Source organism: Leptinotarsa decemlineata, unplaced genomic scaffold (genome assembly GCF_025532065.1).
Source record: "Leptinotarsa decemlineata unplaced genomic scaffold, Ldec_3_MD MMD2_tig00000035_RagTag_RagTag, whole genome shotgun sequence".
NCBI classification, from domain to species: domain Eukaryota; kingdom Metazoa; phylum Arthropoda; class Insecta; order Coleoptera; family Chrysomelidae; genus Leptinotarsa; species Leptinotarsa decemlineata.
Window position 1 is genome coordinate 23,541,864 of NW_027412540.1, and position 16,721 is coordinate 23,558,584.

At 35.8% G+C, this 16,721-nt stretch overlaps 2 protein-coding genes across 2 annotated transcripts in view; both read right to left on the reverse strand.

The window, feature by feature from the left end:
* Positions 1 to 321: 321 nt before the first annotated feature.
* Positions 322 to 16,721, reverse strand: part of LOC111513986 (sensory neuron membrane protein 2) — a 28,988-nt gene continuing 12,588 nt past the window's right edge. The window contains exons 7-9 of the mRNA XM_074172064.1: positions 10,824 to 10,942; positions 5,341 to 5,466; positions 322 to 3,763 (exon numbers count right to left, since the gene is read on the reverse strand). Coding sequence (XP_074028165.1) covers positions 3,608 to 3,763; positions 5,341 to 5,466; positions 10,824 to 10,942 — 401 coding nt within the window. The 3' untranslated portion in view covers positions 322 to 3,607. The remainder of the gene's footprint in view (positions 3,764 to 5,340; positions 5,467 to 10,823; positions 10,943 to 16,721) is intronic.
* Lyz (lysozyme) lies at positions 10,940 to 13,083 on the reverse strand. The gene has a single exon (XM_023170211.2). The coding sequence runs from the start codon at positions 13,013 to 13,015 to the stop codon at positions 11,030 to 11,032; it is 1,986 nt and encodes a 661-aa protein (XP_023025979.2). The 5' UTR covers positions 13,016 to 13,083; the 3' UTR covers positions 10,940 to 11,029.

Genomic DNA, 16,721 nt, shown 5'->3' on the forward strand with positions numbered 1-16,721 from the left:
AATAAAGCGCCAACCCTCGAATCCATTAGGACAAAGGTAATGGATAATGATCTCATTCCAAAAATGAGCAAAGAGAAGTTATGGAAAATGATAAAAGAATATTTAAAATTTATATATGCCAAACGATCCCGTAAATCTATCTTAATAGAAAGAGACGATATAGTCTCATGGCGACGGAGATATCTTCGCTCTATTAGAGAAATGCGTTCTGCTCACAAGAAGATTTATTATCTGGACGAAACGTGAGTGAATGCTGGTCACACAGTATCTAAAATCTGGCAAGATACTACTGTAACTAGTTATCGTAAAGCATTTGTGGATGGTTTATCAACAGGGTTACGCGGACCAATGGGTAAAGGGCAACGACTAATTGTCGTCCATATAGGTAGCGAGAGTCGCTTTTTAGACGATAGTGCACTAATTTTTTTATCCAAAAAAACGGGGGATTATCACGAAGACATGGACGCCCAACGCTTTGAAGGATAGTTTGAATCCCTTCTTTCACGAGTCGAGCCAAATTCGGTAATAGTAATGGATAACACTCCTTATCACAGCCGATCAGTAGAACAGCTGCCAACTATGACCACCAGAAAAGCAGACATGCAGAGTTGGTTAGGACAGAAAGGAATTCCATTTTCCGAGGACATGGTTGAGGCCGAGCTTATGAGTGTCATTAAACAACATCGTGACAGATATCGCCAGCATGTGGTGGATACAATAGCTCGTGCTGAAGGCATCACCATTTTGAGACTTCCTCCTTACCATTGCGAGTTAAACCCGATAGAATGAATCTGGGCTCAAATTAAGGGTTACGTAGCTCGTGAAAACGTGACATATAAAATTTCTGATGCCCAACGTTTATTAGAACTCGCAATGGAACGGATACGGAAAGAAGATTGGGTTAATGCTGTAGCTAATGTGAACAAGGAAGAAGAGAAAATGTGGAGATTGGACGGGATGGTAAACACTGTTTTCGACCAAATAATAATAGATTCAAGTGTGACTGAAGATTTCTCTTCGGACGAGTCAATGGATTCTGAAACTTCATAAGCATAACATAGGTAATTATTTCTTTGCTTTGTAGTTCTGTTTCTATATAAAAACAACATAATAATTATTTTGTAATTTTTTCTGTTTTTTTGAAGTACTGTATTAGGCATAATAAGAAAATGTAATCAGTTTTACCATTGACACCAGGTAGCGCCACCTACTATAACAATTTTTATGTAATTACCTATGTGTTTAAATAAATAAAAATATTATTTTGGTACGCCTCTGCAGAGTTGGTAAGAGGATTATCCGTTGGTCAATTCAAGTGCGACGTTGCTAATGAATCACGTTCAATTGAAAATTGTTATAGTATAATAGTCCGACAGCTGTGAAATTTGTACACGTGTCTTTTGAAGGTTAGGGTGAACTAATACTCATATGGATTCATTGCTAGTAGCGCCATCTGTGTGTTATCCTACGAACCACTTTGATAATGAAAATAATTAGGGATAAAATAGATTCTCAAGAAAGTTTTTGATTATTATGTGTTAAAAAAATGAAAATACACAATCTAAACAATTCATTATCATGTTTAATTATTTCAATCCACCGTTGAAGAGATGTGATTTTGCTATTTATGTTTTGAAAGTGATATTTTTATTTGTATTCATAAATAATCTTATTGAAAAAGAAAAACTTTCATTTGTTTTCTCGGTATCAAAGTTTGGATCAGCTTCCACTTATGCAACATTACAGTAAAATTCAACAAACTGTTACCGACATTGAAGAGTTGCTAAATAGTAATATAATAACAAACTATATGTCCACAAAACTTTTAAAAACTATTTTGCAACACTCTCACCATCTACCTAATTGATAATCAGGGTTGTACAAGCAAACAAAATACTACAGTTAAAGATACCGACATAAACTAGCCTTCTCTCATGTATTTATGATAGAACTGACCGATACTCGATGAAAATCCATTATAACGTATTCAAAAAACACTTCAATGTGAGATTTCCACTCGACAGTGTTTACAAAACCGCGACACGTGTTTCGCTATACAATAGCATCTTCAGGGGTCACAATATTATTGGCATCACAGGTGTCTCTACAGTGATGTGATGCCTGAAGATGCTATTGTATAGCGAAACACGTGTCGCGGTTTTGTGAAGGGTCAAGTGGAAATCTCAAACACGTTCTCATGTATTTGATAATCAAAAGTGTATACAAATGTATAAGAAGCTTGTTATACCGCTCCTTCAATAAAAAAGTAGCTCAGGTAGACTAATTGAATAGAACTGGCCGGTACTTGATGAAAATACATATTGAAACTCAGTTTATTGTATGAATGAATTTCACTATAGTTTTACAAAAATCGCGACACGTGTTTTGCTATACAATAGCTCAGACGCTTGAGAAAGCTATTGTATAGCGAAACACGTGTCGCGGTTTTTGTATAACCCTTTGCAATGAAAATCATATAATAAACTGTATTAATGAGTTGCAAATAGACTGTTTCATATATGATTTCGCTTTCTCAATTGTTACGTTCGAGAAAGCTATCGTATAGCGAAACACGTGTCGCGTTTTTTGTAAAACCCTTTGTAGTGAAAATCATATAATAAACTGTGTTGATGAGTTTCAAGTAGACTGTTTCATTTCTGATGAGTGGAAGAAGTATTTCTATTGGTCTTGTTCAGTGTTTTCAGTGTCGATTTTCAAGAAATTGCATGCAGCAACTGTCTACAAATGTAACTACATAATCTCTACTTAAAAATAGCTGAGCTGGTATATGAGCTGACAACATTGGCTCTGGTGTTATAAAATATACATAATGTGTAAATATACATAAAGGTTGACCAATTTAAGTTGTATGTAGCCTATACGTAGCCCCATATAAGACAAGTTCAGGAAAAACTTGAACAATGCATTTAGTAACATCTTCAAAACTTCAAATGTTCATGTGAATATCACCAGTACATCACACTGACAAGCTATATTTAATTTTGATTAGATTGAATAGTATCGATTACACTTGTAGTATACTCCAAGATAGGATTTTATAGGGGGTATATAAATGTTTTACAGGAAACACTGAAAAATCCGGAACTGGATTTGTTTTATCACTCTGCTGAGAAAAATTTCATCAAAACGTTGTTTTCAGTATTTTTGAATGTACTTTTTTGGGTATTGAAAAAATAAATACATTCTATTTGATCAATACTGCATTAACGTCCCTACCACATTCGAAGAAAAATGTTTACAGACAATGAAGATGTTTGACGGTTCTTGAACTTTTGGTTTATACTGTGTTCATTTAAAATTATTTCCAATAATTGTTGAATGAGTATCAAATTCTTCTCTGAACTTGTCATTGTGAGCAAACTTTGTTACATATGAGGAAAATCTGACTTCAATTTTCTCAAAATATTATATCGAGAGTAACCGTTAAATATCTTGAGCTTAATATCCGGATAAGATGTTTTCACGAATAGGAATTCCATCAGAATAAATACCTTCCCAAATTTTTTAATCTCATTCAAAAAAGTGTCAAATCCAAAACTATGGTGTAATTAATTCAATTGATGAAAGGAAACGGGTTTGTAGGCCATCAAGGTGTGTTAGAATACATCCTCAGTACCATTGCAGTTAAGGTACATGCCACTCCAATTCCAATGACAACCCATTTCAGAATGTCAATTATGTGCATGGTTCGAAAAAGATCTTTCTTGAGCGAATCGACGTATTGATCATCGAGGACGAGAGACTGAAAATAATACAAAGCTCAATGAACAAGACGTTCCACAATTAAATTTTACAATGGAGCAGTTCAAATTTTCAAGTGCTTTTTTCAATAACAACTCTAAAGGTATGAAAGTACAAAAAATATAATTAACATTGCAATATCATTCCAACAAGGTAATACTTCCAAAATAACCAGACTGTCTACCTGATATTGTGAAGACGCCTATTGGTTGGTGAAACGCGCGTCGAATGAAGTGTTGTAAGTTGTCGGCTGATTGGTCAAACCACCAAGACTGAGATAAAAACTTGGCAAGTTGACTTGGTTGTCACACCAATAGGTGGTTCCACTTATGTTTCGCTTGCGTTTACGCAACTATATTTATCAATTACTTTTTTGGTTTTTCTCATTTTGTCTTCTTTAGTCAGGGAAGCTATAGATTACGCTGTAGACGACCCCTCCCGATATAGAAGGCCCCGACACTCTGTCGTATGAGGCCCCTATGTCCTCCGTTAACAGATGAATAATATCTTCATCTATCTCACCCCAGCCAGGTAGGGGTATAACGCGAAGGGCGGTATGGATGTCTAAGGACTTTCATGCCACCATCAAACATCAGTTGTGACCCATTTGTCTCTCTGACAAACTTCAGTTAAAAGGGGAAGGAGGCCAGGCTTCAACCTGAATAAAGTCAAGATGGTTAACGTCATTTTGTCTTCAATCGAGAACCGCCTGCCCGGTACTGACGATGCCCAATAGGCTGAAACAGCTGTCTACCGGTGGCTCTTAAATTGAAATCAATATGGGAGTGATCAAAACGTACTTATCTATTTATTTTTTGATTTTCATGGAATTATTTTCCAGCAGCTTGACTGCATTAACCTTTCTAGATTATATATATATATATATATATATATATATATATATATATATATATATGATGTGTTGTTTTTCCGGGTGTTCATCCGTTGTGTACTATTCCATTAACATTAACAACCCTCTGTCTGTTTGAGGAGTGCCAGATGATGACAGTACTACCAACTGTCGAAAGCGCTTGCAGATAATTAATAGAAGATATAAAGCTTCAAATCCTTTTTGTAGAATTTAATATTGAAATACTCAAAATAAATGAAAATTAGTTGCATCAATAAAATATATATATATATATATATATATATATATATATATAAGAGTGGACCTAATATATAACCCTGACGAAACAATTTTCAGATTCTGGTTTATTTCTGCTAACCTCTACATAGTAATATCTACCGTCTAAGTTACTTACCATTTATGGGTTATTCCCCTGATTACATACATTTCAAGCTTTGTTAGGAGAATTTTGTGATCTACCAGATCAAATGCCTTACTTAAGTTTTATGAAAATACCTAGCGTCTTTTTACCTTTATCCAACTCCCTGTACACGTTATTGAGGAACTGTGTAATCGCTTGACTTGTGGACAATCTTTTGCGAAAACCAAACTGGTTCACATTAAATATACCCCATTTATTAAAAAAAGTTATCAATAGGCTTGAAACATATTTTTTATATACTTTTGAGAATGGGCTAATGAGGGAACATGTAATTTTTAATACTCACCTCTTCTACCCAAAACAATGGAAAGAGAGATGTGCTAACATTCTCCAAACTTATCATATTTTCTATAGGTCTCAAGAAGATGTTGAATTGTACTCTTTGGTAGATACGAAGAGGAATTCCGCTGACCTGAAAAATCATCTTTGTGTTATACATGCTCTTTGAACAAAACCAAGTTTGGCAACCGAACAGGTAATTTTAGATTTACTGACGATTTGCCTATCTCAAGATAATTTTCAATTCAATGACAATTTTCACTCTTGAAGCGAAGGTTTATTAATGGGAAAGCCTTTGAACCCTTTGCTAGCTGAAGATACTTATGAAGATATCATCATTAGCCATTGAAATCAATTTGAGAGTATAAATTGTTCTCATAATATTTAATTACAGAGCCGTACAAATATAAGTATCATATTTTGAGTTTCAATATTCACAATTCAGACATTTCAATTCATTTTTTTATGTATGACATGTATTCTCAGAATGTCTTCCTCTACAGCACAGACATATGAGATTGTTTGTCTATTTATTGGTTGTGCAATTGAATCTGAAACACTTGAAACACGAATATTTTCAAAAACAATAAAATTTTATCAAACAACAAAGATTTGTACGATTGAATCTGAAGCACTTGAAACACTTAGTAACACGATTATTTTTAAAAACCATAAAATTTTTGCAAGCAACAAACATCTTGTTCTGCAAAATATTTTCCAAAAGAGTCCCGTTCACCTCTGAAGATCACTCTCTGTTATCACTTCAATAAAACGTAAATATTACTGATAGTTGATCGGTTATAAGGAAATATTGAAAAATATTTGAAATATTGTCCAAGACATATCAAGCGACCACTTTTCTGAAACTAGTCACAGGAATGTTAACATTAAATTTCTAATAAGCGGCTTTTCATTTCTCTTATGTGTTAGTTTCATAGATCCCCTTCTTAAAAACCGAAGACTTTATTGGATACTGATAATGTATGTAATTGTGATAAAGAAACAACCATTCCATTAGTTCGTTTCCAGAAACATAAATAAAAACATATTTCTGCATTACTATGAAAAGGTCAATGAGTTAATTGAAAAATAATTAGTAAGAACTCATCCTTGACATATTCACCTTTTCATAGTATAATATACCTCAGGGCAGAGGTATATGAAATAATTACTAGGTATCAAATATTATTTTTTCATGCGAATCTCTTTTGGTTGAAAATTCAAACATAATTACTTGAAGCTAAAAACATTTTTTAATATTCCGTATCAAAATAAAAACATTTCAAAAAATAATTGTTAACAATTTCCCAAGACAATATTCACACCTAATATGTTCTTGAAAGGCCTATTTTATGTTCTAAAGAGAGAATATAGGGTCTTCCAACAGGGACTTCCCAACTTTGACTCTTAATAACGGCCATCTTGTTGAAGCTACATCTGTCAAATTAGTTGTCATTTATCCAGTCTGTTTTACCAAATCACTATAAACGCATATAGCAATCAACAACACGTGCAAATAATAAAATATTTTCATCAAAATGGGTGTTCAGGCAACGTACCGCGCGCTTCGGCCAATTTACGGTCTCCATAATCGTCCTATCGAGAGGACTATTCGCAATGTGGTGGATAAATTTGAGTCCACTGGTTCAGTTAATGATCGACCAACACCCGTATGTCGACAAAACGCAAGATCTGCCAAAAACATCGCCGTTGTTTGTGAGAGTCTGCAGGAGAATCCGTGCCGTACAAAATTTCTTTTCGACAGCGTCTAGTCAGGCGAATTTTAAAACAGCTCGAAATCAACAAGGGCCCTGGTGAAGTGCCCGTCATCAAAAATGCGCAAATGACTTTTCACACTTTTCAACCTGTCTTACAAGGAAGGGGTTTTTCCTTCTTTTTGAAAGATTGCTCGCTTTGCTATGAGTGATATCAAAAATCATGGAGAAAGTCGTAAACCACCATATCCTCAAATATTTGGAAGGCTTCAACATATTGAGCGATCATCAATATGGCTTTCGTAAACAAAGATCAACAGGCGACTTTCTATCGTATGTCACCCATATTTGGAATAAAGCAATCAAGAAACATGGAGAATCAAGAGTTGTTTCGCTTGATATTTCTAAGGCCTTTGACCGTGTGTGGCATGATGGCTTGCTGACCAAACTTCGATGCTATGGCTTGTCGAATCATTTCTGTGTATGGCTCTCCAGGGGATCCATATTGTCTTCAACCCTCTTTTATTGTATATCAACGACTTATTGAAAAAAACCAATAATCCAATATATTGCTTTGCTGACGACAGCACACTTGTCTCGTCATTCCATTTGGATTCCAGGATATCGACTACAGAGGCACATCTTCACCGGCAGCAGGAGGTTGCATATCTTGATGAAGATCTAGAAGTGATTTCGAATTGAAGTGTAAGTAACCAGCTTCAATTCAATGCCACAAAAACCCAGGCATTGATTTTCTCCAAGAAGGTAAATGTCTCCGAACCGCATATAATAATGTCAGGTCAGACAATTCTGCTTTCTGCTTCGATAAGTTTGTTGGGGGTTAAAATGGACACCAATATGTCTTGGCACAATCACGTCGCTGGAACTACAAAGGCTGCTTCTCAAAAGCTTGGAACACTGTTCTGAACCAGAAAACTATACACACCTCAGCAACTTTTGATGCTTTATAAAGCTCAGATCAGACCTTCTTTGGAGTATTGTTCTCTTGTATAGAGCTCCGCCCTCAAATATACCCTGAAGTGGCAGGATTCCATCCAGAAAAGATCCATCCGCCTGATTGGAGACGCGAACATCACGTGCAACCTTGATAGCCTGGAACATCGATAGCCAGGCCATCACTGTCAACTGCGAGCATATGGGTCAATGATTATCAACTTCTTCTGACCACCAACGACATGCAGTTTCAACAAGATGGCGCTACGTGCCACACAGCGTATGCCACATTGGATATTCTGCATGAGCGATTTGCACGTAGTGGTGATGTGAACTGACCACATAGATCGTGCGATTTGATCCCGTTAGACTTTTCTTGTAGAGTTTTCTTAAGCCATAAACCACATCGATTCTAAAAGCTAACATAACCCATGCCATTTGAACGGTGTTATTCTTCTTCTTATTTTTCCATTAATGGCTTCAGCTGCCAGGGATATCCAGTCTGGAGTTCCAGCATCATGTTGCTACTACAGGTGGAGCCCATATTGAAGTGGGCTCAAACCTTCAATATTTGTTATAATCTGATATAAACCAACGTATTAAAAAAACACTTTATTGTGATGAATGACCTTTTCCTTGAATTACGTACAGCTGGGTTCCAAAAATTCATGTATAGCCATTTATTTAATACACGTCAGTGATATGATTTCAGAACTTCACATCGTTTTGCTCCTACTTCTGTAAACTTACTTGTCGTAGTGTGGACAAATTTGTATATTTTTCTTTGTTTCCGTATCATTTAAGGAAAATTCAATAGAGAGGTATTTTTTAGGGTTAAGTGGAAGAACAGTTCAGTTGTTGAATTTATTCAAGAACTGAACTGAAATATTTCATTGATGTATTTCCTCAATCTTGTTTTTTTATATATATTTTTTGAAAATAATAAAGACGATTATTATTATTATAAAATCAAATTACCTGAGGTCATATACCAGTTTCCACATTTGAAAAAATATTCAGTAACGGAAAGTTATTTAATTCTATTTGGTCATTCAGTACAGCTGCTGGACTCAGTCATGGCCGGTGAGAAGCCCCTCCCTCAAGATGTGCAGTAGATGTGTAGAAATTTGTTATCACTCTGTTAGATTATTCAAGCCGTAAACATCCAAATTCAAAACCGTAGTTCCTTTTTTCCTAATACTTTCTTTGTCATACACCGACCCAAAGTCAGCGTATATGCTCTCGATCTATTCGAAGTTTTGTCTTTATTGTTTTTAGTAAATTTACTTAGACTATTACTCATTCTGTAAGCTACATCTACGCATTCTTTTTTCAAAAAACGGGCGTCTCAATGAGAAAATATATTCAGATATAGAAAGAACACAACTGAACTGAGTCTACTTTGGAAAGGTAATAATAAAAACAACAAAAACATTAAATTCTCGTTTCCTAACTCTACCAATTCAATTTGAAAAGTATCACCTGCATTTCATCTGGGGTCATGAGAAATTCTAGAAAAGAAGCTAAATGGTTTTTTCACCATATTATCTTCCCAAACAGCCATATTTTAACTTTTATAAATCCAAAAAGATATATAGCTTGTATCACTTCAACTCTGATCACCCCTATATCTGTTTTGTTTGAAGTTGTATCCAAAAACATTTTCAATAATGCAGAGTTTCACAGAATGTATTTGTTACGGAATTAATAAATTTTTTTTGAACCATAGCTGGAATCCATTTTCGAAAAGACAAACCGGGGGGGGGGGGATCCAAATTGTTCCAACCCACCAGCAAAATTTCCCAACTATCGAAAAAATGAAAGCCGAGGGACTAGTTACTACTATAATATATTATTGGCTGAATGCTTATGCCCGTTAGGGTATGCACAAACAAAAATAAATTTTGGTGATTATAAAAATAATAATGGGAATTATTCTACTTTGGACCAAGGTCCTTGTTTTTCCACCATATCCACCATGTATAGGAATATTCAATACAAATGAAAGGAAACAACTCTTAAATAATACTGTGCTTATTGTCTTCTACTATTATTTTTTCTATCTTCACGGTCTAATCTTTCCCAACTTTTCCAAGTCGAAAAAACAGCGAAAAGTTGGATATTTGGTAAAATTGTCACTTCAAAATTTTTGGACTGTTCAGGACTGTTCTCTTATTTGGGAGAAATTAAACTTTTTTGAAGTTTTCAAACAATCCAAGTTATGCATGTTGGAAAATCCCAACCTCCTGGTTCTTTCCCTTTTCTTATTACCTCTTCCTTTCTTTTCTCTCATTTTCAGTTTTTTAATTTTTATTCATTTTTTTAATATTTTTTTTTCTATCTTTACGGCCCAAAATTTCTCAACTTTTTCTCAGGTCGAAAAAGCAGGGGGGAGGCTCCTCCCCCATCCCCTCCATGGCGACGGCCCTGCAAGGTGTTTTAGGAAGCTTTCAAACAACTTTTTGTAATGAACCTTCTCGATTGAAATATGCCTAATATGTTTTTTGAAAATCGTGTAAATTTTGGATCCCGCTAAGCTGAATTCATTATATATTAAGGTCTTCAAAAACTCTTCACGACGAAATACGACTTGATTTCAATTTCAATAAAAAAAGATACAGGGGTGTACTAATACTTTTAAATAAGTCAGAATTTAATAAAATTCTTTGTTCAGATGTTTCGAAGGAATTTGAAAACATTATTATCATTACAATGTGACTTGAAATGTGGAAAATTTTATATTTTGGAAAATTTGTGGCTTTTCTATGCCTACATAAATTCTTTATATTTTTATTGTCATTGTGAGAAGTTCTTGACTTACCGGTTCCAATATGAGTGAAGTTTCATGCTTTGATTTATCTGGTTTCAAGCCGAAGACTCCATTCAAATACTCTTTATCACCATAAAGCAAATGAGGGAAAGAAACTAACACAGAAGCACCTTGAAAATTGAAATATTATTAAAAAACAATTTACATAAATCAAACAGTAACTTAAACTATACAGTCTTCATTTACGTCGAGAGTTTTCATTTCCTCGAATTGTGAAAAAGTCTGAAACCAAGCCTAGTTCTGGAAAACGAGTACCCAGGGAACTGTTCACTTGCTCTACTGTCTGACCGTTTCACCGTACTACTCGAGGTAGTTGAAGGTACTGATGAACTACTAGATGTTGAAACCTTAGATAGGGAGCTAGCACTGGCGAAATAACTTCTATCGCTAGCACCTGCTTTCAACTCTCTTCCCAGTGGTTTCGGACTAGTGACATACACAGAAGTTGCGACAGGTCCAGTAAAAGTAGTGGGCCGTAACGTGAAAATAGGCCCTGCAGGTGGGGGTGGAGGTCCAGGTCTTGATGGTCTTGGTGGACTAGCGTTTGGTCTAGACGGTCTTGGTGGGAAACCAGGGGGTCTAGTATGCCTTGGTATTCCCGTTCTCTGTCTCATAGTAAAGGGTTGGAATGTTTTGAATGTTAACTGTCTAGCTTTAGGTGACAGAGAAGCATTATTGGGAGTTGATGAAGAAGAAAGGGAAGGTATGGCAGTATTTTTGATCGAAGGGGTTTTAGTGGCAATAGTGGAAAAGGGACTATAAATGCTTGATTTGAATACATCAGGTTTGGTGGTAAAAGTGTTTTGGTTAGGTATGGCAAACGACTTGGGAGAAGTAGATGGGACAATATTCAAATTGTTGGAAAATTGTTTTTTTGGTACACTAGATGTATCTAATAACTTGGTGATATTTAGAGAAGGGTTTGACTTGAATGTATAAAGAGATTTAGGCGTAGTTTGGGTGTTACCAGCAAAACTGAAACCAGTAGTTTGCTTGGTTTCAAATAGTATTGCTGGTATTTTAGGTGGGACAGTCGAAGAAGAATGATAACTGACTATTGGAATTGAGTTGCTAACCTCCACATTCAGTTTTGGTGCTGAAGGTGCACGAGTTGTTGAGCTTAATGTTTTTTCAGTCGAATAAGGAAATAATCCGTTTCTTGTAGTTGTTGGCAGTGAAGGAAACTCGTAACCATCATCCTCGATAGCATTACCGACTATGTTATTCAGAACTGTCTTAGGGGGACTTGGCAGACGCGGGAAGTCATAACCGTCATCATCTACACCGAAACACCCCCTGATATAACTGCTCGTATCTCCTTTACAGTACAGGGGGTACACCACCCAAGCGTTGAAACCGTCTCCGGAAATGGCAGTGTGCTCCTGGTATATCAACCGAATACACTTCACATCATCAGCAATGCTTCTGTCCCTAAACGACGCACAGTTTGCGTTACACCCCAGGCCTCTTCCGTAAGGAGAGCACCAGTACTGTTCTGATATCTGGAAAAGCCCATGATCGCCGCTACCCTTATTGTTGGCTGAGGTATTGAAATTGGATTCATGTTCAGCTATGCATACCCATTTGGAAATCTGGTCCTCTGGAAATTTGTGAACATTTTTCAGCTCTTTGGCTAACTCACAGCGACTGTAGACTTTTGGGGAGCCCGGCAAAGGAGGAAAGTCGTATCCGTCGTCATCTTCGTCGACTGGGACTTCTTCTTCTACTGTACTACTAACAGTGTTGTCAATCAAGTTTCCTGGGCATCCACCGATGTATTTGCTGGTGTCTCCTTTGCAATACAACGGGTAAACAGCCCAAGCATTGAAACCATTTCCCGACAAACGGGTATGTTCTTTGTAAATTTTCTTGACGCATCTTACATCGTCAGATATATTGTCATCTCTGAACAAGGAGCAGGCAGTGTTACAGGCGAAACCGTCTCCCGGAGGCGAACACCAATACAGCTGGGATATCTGGAATAGACCGTGGTCACCACTTCCCGGATTCATCGCAGAAGTGTTGAACTGCGATTCGTGCTGGACGATGCATACCCACGTGGAAATGTGTTCTTCTGGAAAATCGTGAACGTGTCTGAGTTCTTTTGCTAATTCACACCGATCGTATATTCTCGCGAACGCAAATTCAACAACGAATAAAATCACCGTCAGATTGCGAAGCATCGCAATCGAGTTTAAGTAACGGTTACTCGCGACTTTGCTTGTAGACTGTATGGCTGTAAAGTGGTAATGAATTTTATATACTTGTGGATTTTTGACCTGCATCATCGGTTACAGGTTTCAGGTGGAGTTATGCAAATCGGGACCAGTTTTTGAACGAGGCAATGATAAAACGGTACTGATTTGTTAACGCATTTTCGATTCGGTCGTGGTCAGTATGCAAATTTTCAAGTCAATAATATGAAACTTGTGATTAGTTTACTTAATATCATATTCATGACAATAAATTTTCATTCTAACGAGAGAATGGTGATATTTTAATAGTTTTTATTCAACTGGCATTCGTTTACTAATCTTGGGAAACGTAAAACTATCACGAAGTGTTTATCGTAAATTGTAATTTGACTAATTATTTTTCAATAAACTGGCTGTTATGGTTGGTAGCTAGTATTTGAGTTTAGTGAAATGTTAATATCAAGAAAAAACCGAGGGGCGAATGGAGTGAATAATTTTCACAGAATTGTTTTCAATTACGGGGCCTGTGCATTTCTATAATAAACGCTGCGGTATGGGTTATTGACTATTTGCATGAAGCAAAAACAGGTATAGTCGAAGTAACCTTCGACTTAAAATTATCGGCATCTCAAAGGCCAAAAAACCAATACAGAGAAATAATGCCGCAGGGAACTAGTCCACGTGGACTGAAGAATTGGCGGTTGACATTGGATAATTTTAACGAACCGAGTTTTATGATTGGCTGAAGAGTCATAAAATTAAATTTGAAGTCATGTTACGGTGACGAATAGAATGTGGGGATGAGATTCGCCGTTGTGTCGTCAATGTTCAGTTCAGGAACTGATTGTGATTCGAGTGTTGAAATTTGGTATTGGTGCAGTTATAATTACTTAAAATTTTTGTTATCTGTTCAAAATGTGGCGTCCTTGGACAAGTACTAATAGTAATAACGAGTGTGATAACAACGCAGACTTTTTCACAAAGAGTATGTGTCAATGTATATAAGAATCTACATCTCAAGTTCGGTTTCGAAGGAAACAAACTATTACAAGCAACATCAGATTTGACCGAAATTCCTTTCTCAACTGTAAGTAAAATAGTCAAAAACAAACCTTATGAACACAAGACGCGATGTGATACGGGATTACCAAAACCTTTATATGTTCATCTAATAAAATCATTGAAAAAACAATATACGACTGTTACAAAAGCAATGAGATTCCTACAACTGAAATCATAAGGAAGAAATTGAATACTTCCGGCCATCATGAGCTGCTGCTCTTCAGAATTGGATAAAGAAACTAGGATTTAGATTTGAAATAATAAACAAATGTCAAGCAGAAGAATAGTGGAATTGCGTATCAAATACTTGGAACAAATAACTAAATATAGACATGAACAACGTAAAATTTACTACTTGGAGGAAACTTGGTATGACACTCACGACACAGTTACGAAAGGGTGGACTGATGGTTCGAGAATGTGTACGAATAACATGTCTGCAAACAAAGGATCGCGACTAATCATTGTGCATTGCGGAGGAAGTAAAGGATGGGTTCCGAATTCTTTGAAATTATGTGGAAAAAACTTGAGGACTGTAATGTTGACTATCATAAGAACATGGAAGCTAATATTTTCGAGGAATGGTTTGAAAACACATTGATCTCGAATTTAGATGTGAATAGTGTAATAGTTCTTGACAGCGCTTCCTATCGTTCGCAACAGCTCATCAAAGTACCGAATAAAAATTCTAGGAAAGATGAAATACAAAGTTTTTTAATAGATGACAATTTATGTTTTGAAGATTACTAAACCAAAAACCAACTACTTGAAGTTTTACAAACAAAAACATTTGAAAAAGTGTATGCTCTTGAGAGTATTGCTGAAAAGTATGGACACACTATACTGAGACTTCCCCCTATTTTTGTGTTTTCAATTCCATCGAGTATATTATTAAAGAGGAGCTGTTGGAACGCAGTTTGCCCTATATCGTTTACTTGAACTATACAGGGAATTATAATAATATTGAATCATACAGCATGATGATACAAAACAACTACTGTAACAAGCACAAGCAGTAGTCCAAGCAGTGAGAAAATGAACAAAGACAACCTTCTCAACTAACCCAAACTGAATGTATACGCCTTGTTTACTCTCAAGTACCTTCAGAGTTTATTGAATCAATCAGAATGCAGCAGATTCTTCGACTTGAGTGACATAAAACTATCAGGATGGCATCATAGAGACGAAATCAGTCTAGCTTGCTTCGGCTAAACCCAGTATTGCGGCTGGTTTCGACCGAAACTCTGGATTTGGGAGTGATTTTTGCAAATGAAGTTCTGTATCAATAAATTATCATTTATCACTTCGTGTAGATTTTTCCATGGATATTGAATGTTTAATTTTCCTTCGAGAATATTTAAGGTACTAACGAAAAAGAAAAAAGTAGTTCTTTGTAATTCAGTATTCGTGAGGGATAGTAGTATTTCATTTGTATACGAGAGAAAGATCCATGATTGATTTACAAGTTTTCTAAAGTGTTTTCACTGAGCTTCCTGATTTGGTAACTTTCCGTCATTTAATGAAGGGAAAGATCGCATTATTCAGGTACCCAGATTCGCATAGATTGTAATTGCTAGCATTCCACAATATTCCAGAATGTTTCGGGATCTTATGGATTATTGTGGAATGTTTCTGAATACTCTAGAATGTTGTAGACAGTTCTAGAAAGTGATAGAGGGCTGAACTTCCAGCAGTAGTAGCAATTATCTTTAGTGCCGGCGGCAATAAAAGCTATCCATCCGCCGGTACTAAAAGTAAAACCTTAACGATCATATTTGAATTTGAGAAGAGATGAACGTCAACTTCAGACTAATTTACTTCGCTGTTCTTCCTCAGTTTCTACGTGTCGATAATGATTGTGAGAAAACTTTATATCGTTGCTGTTTACCTTCACCTGTCAATATCCAACTGGTACAATTAGATGATTTAACAAAACATATAATCAATAATATTTACTTGACGCTATAGCTTTGACGTTTCAATAGTTACTTCATGATTTTTAATCTATTGATTACCAGGAAAAAAAATATTCGAATCAAATACGATAGAAAATGGTAAACAAGACATGAATTATCGAAAGTGAATAAAGACGCTTGAAATAAATAATGTCATTTCTAAATAGGTGGAATAATCATCATACTTGATTACAGGAGGTAAATATTCGGGTAAATTCAAATACTGATAAAACATTCGTTATTTGAGTTAGAAGCAGTTTCAAAGTGAATAATTATTTAGAACAAACAAGAATGAAAATCGTATATATTGTTAGAATCTAACAGCTTACTTAAAGTGCTCAAGACGCATATTTTGTGGATTCCATAAATTTTCCAACCTATAACTGGCATAATACACAAGCCTGCTTCTAAAATCGTATACAGGAACACAGTGGTTCACATCTTATATGATACAAACAGAAGCTACAGGATTCCTTAACGTATATAGATGTTGGGACTGGTGATAGGTAAATTATTATTTATATGAACACAGCGTTTATCAACAATAAAATGTATTATCAATAAAATACAACGAAAAACAAAACAAGAAAAAGAAAATTACAGGGTAACCTCGAGGAACTGAAGCTAAATTTTTTCTCGATCAGCGAGGAAACTCTAGAGCGGGTTTAGTTCTTGGC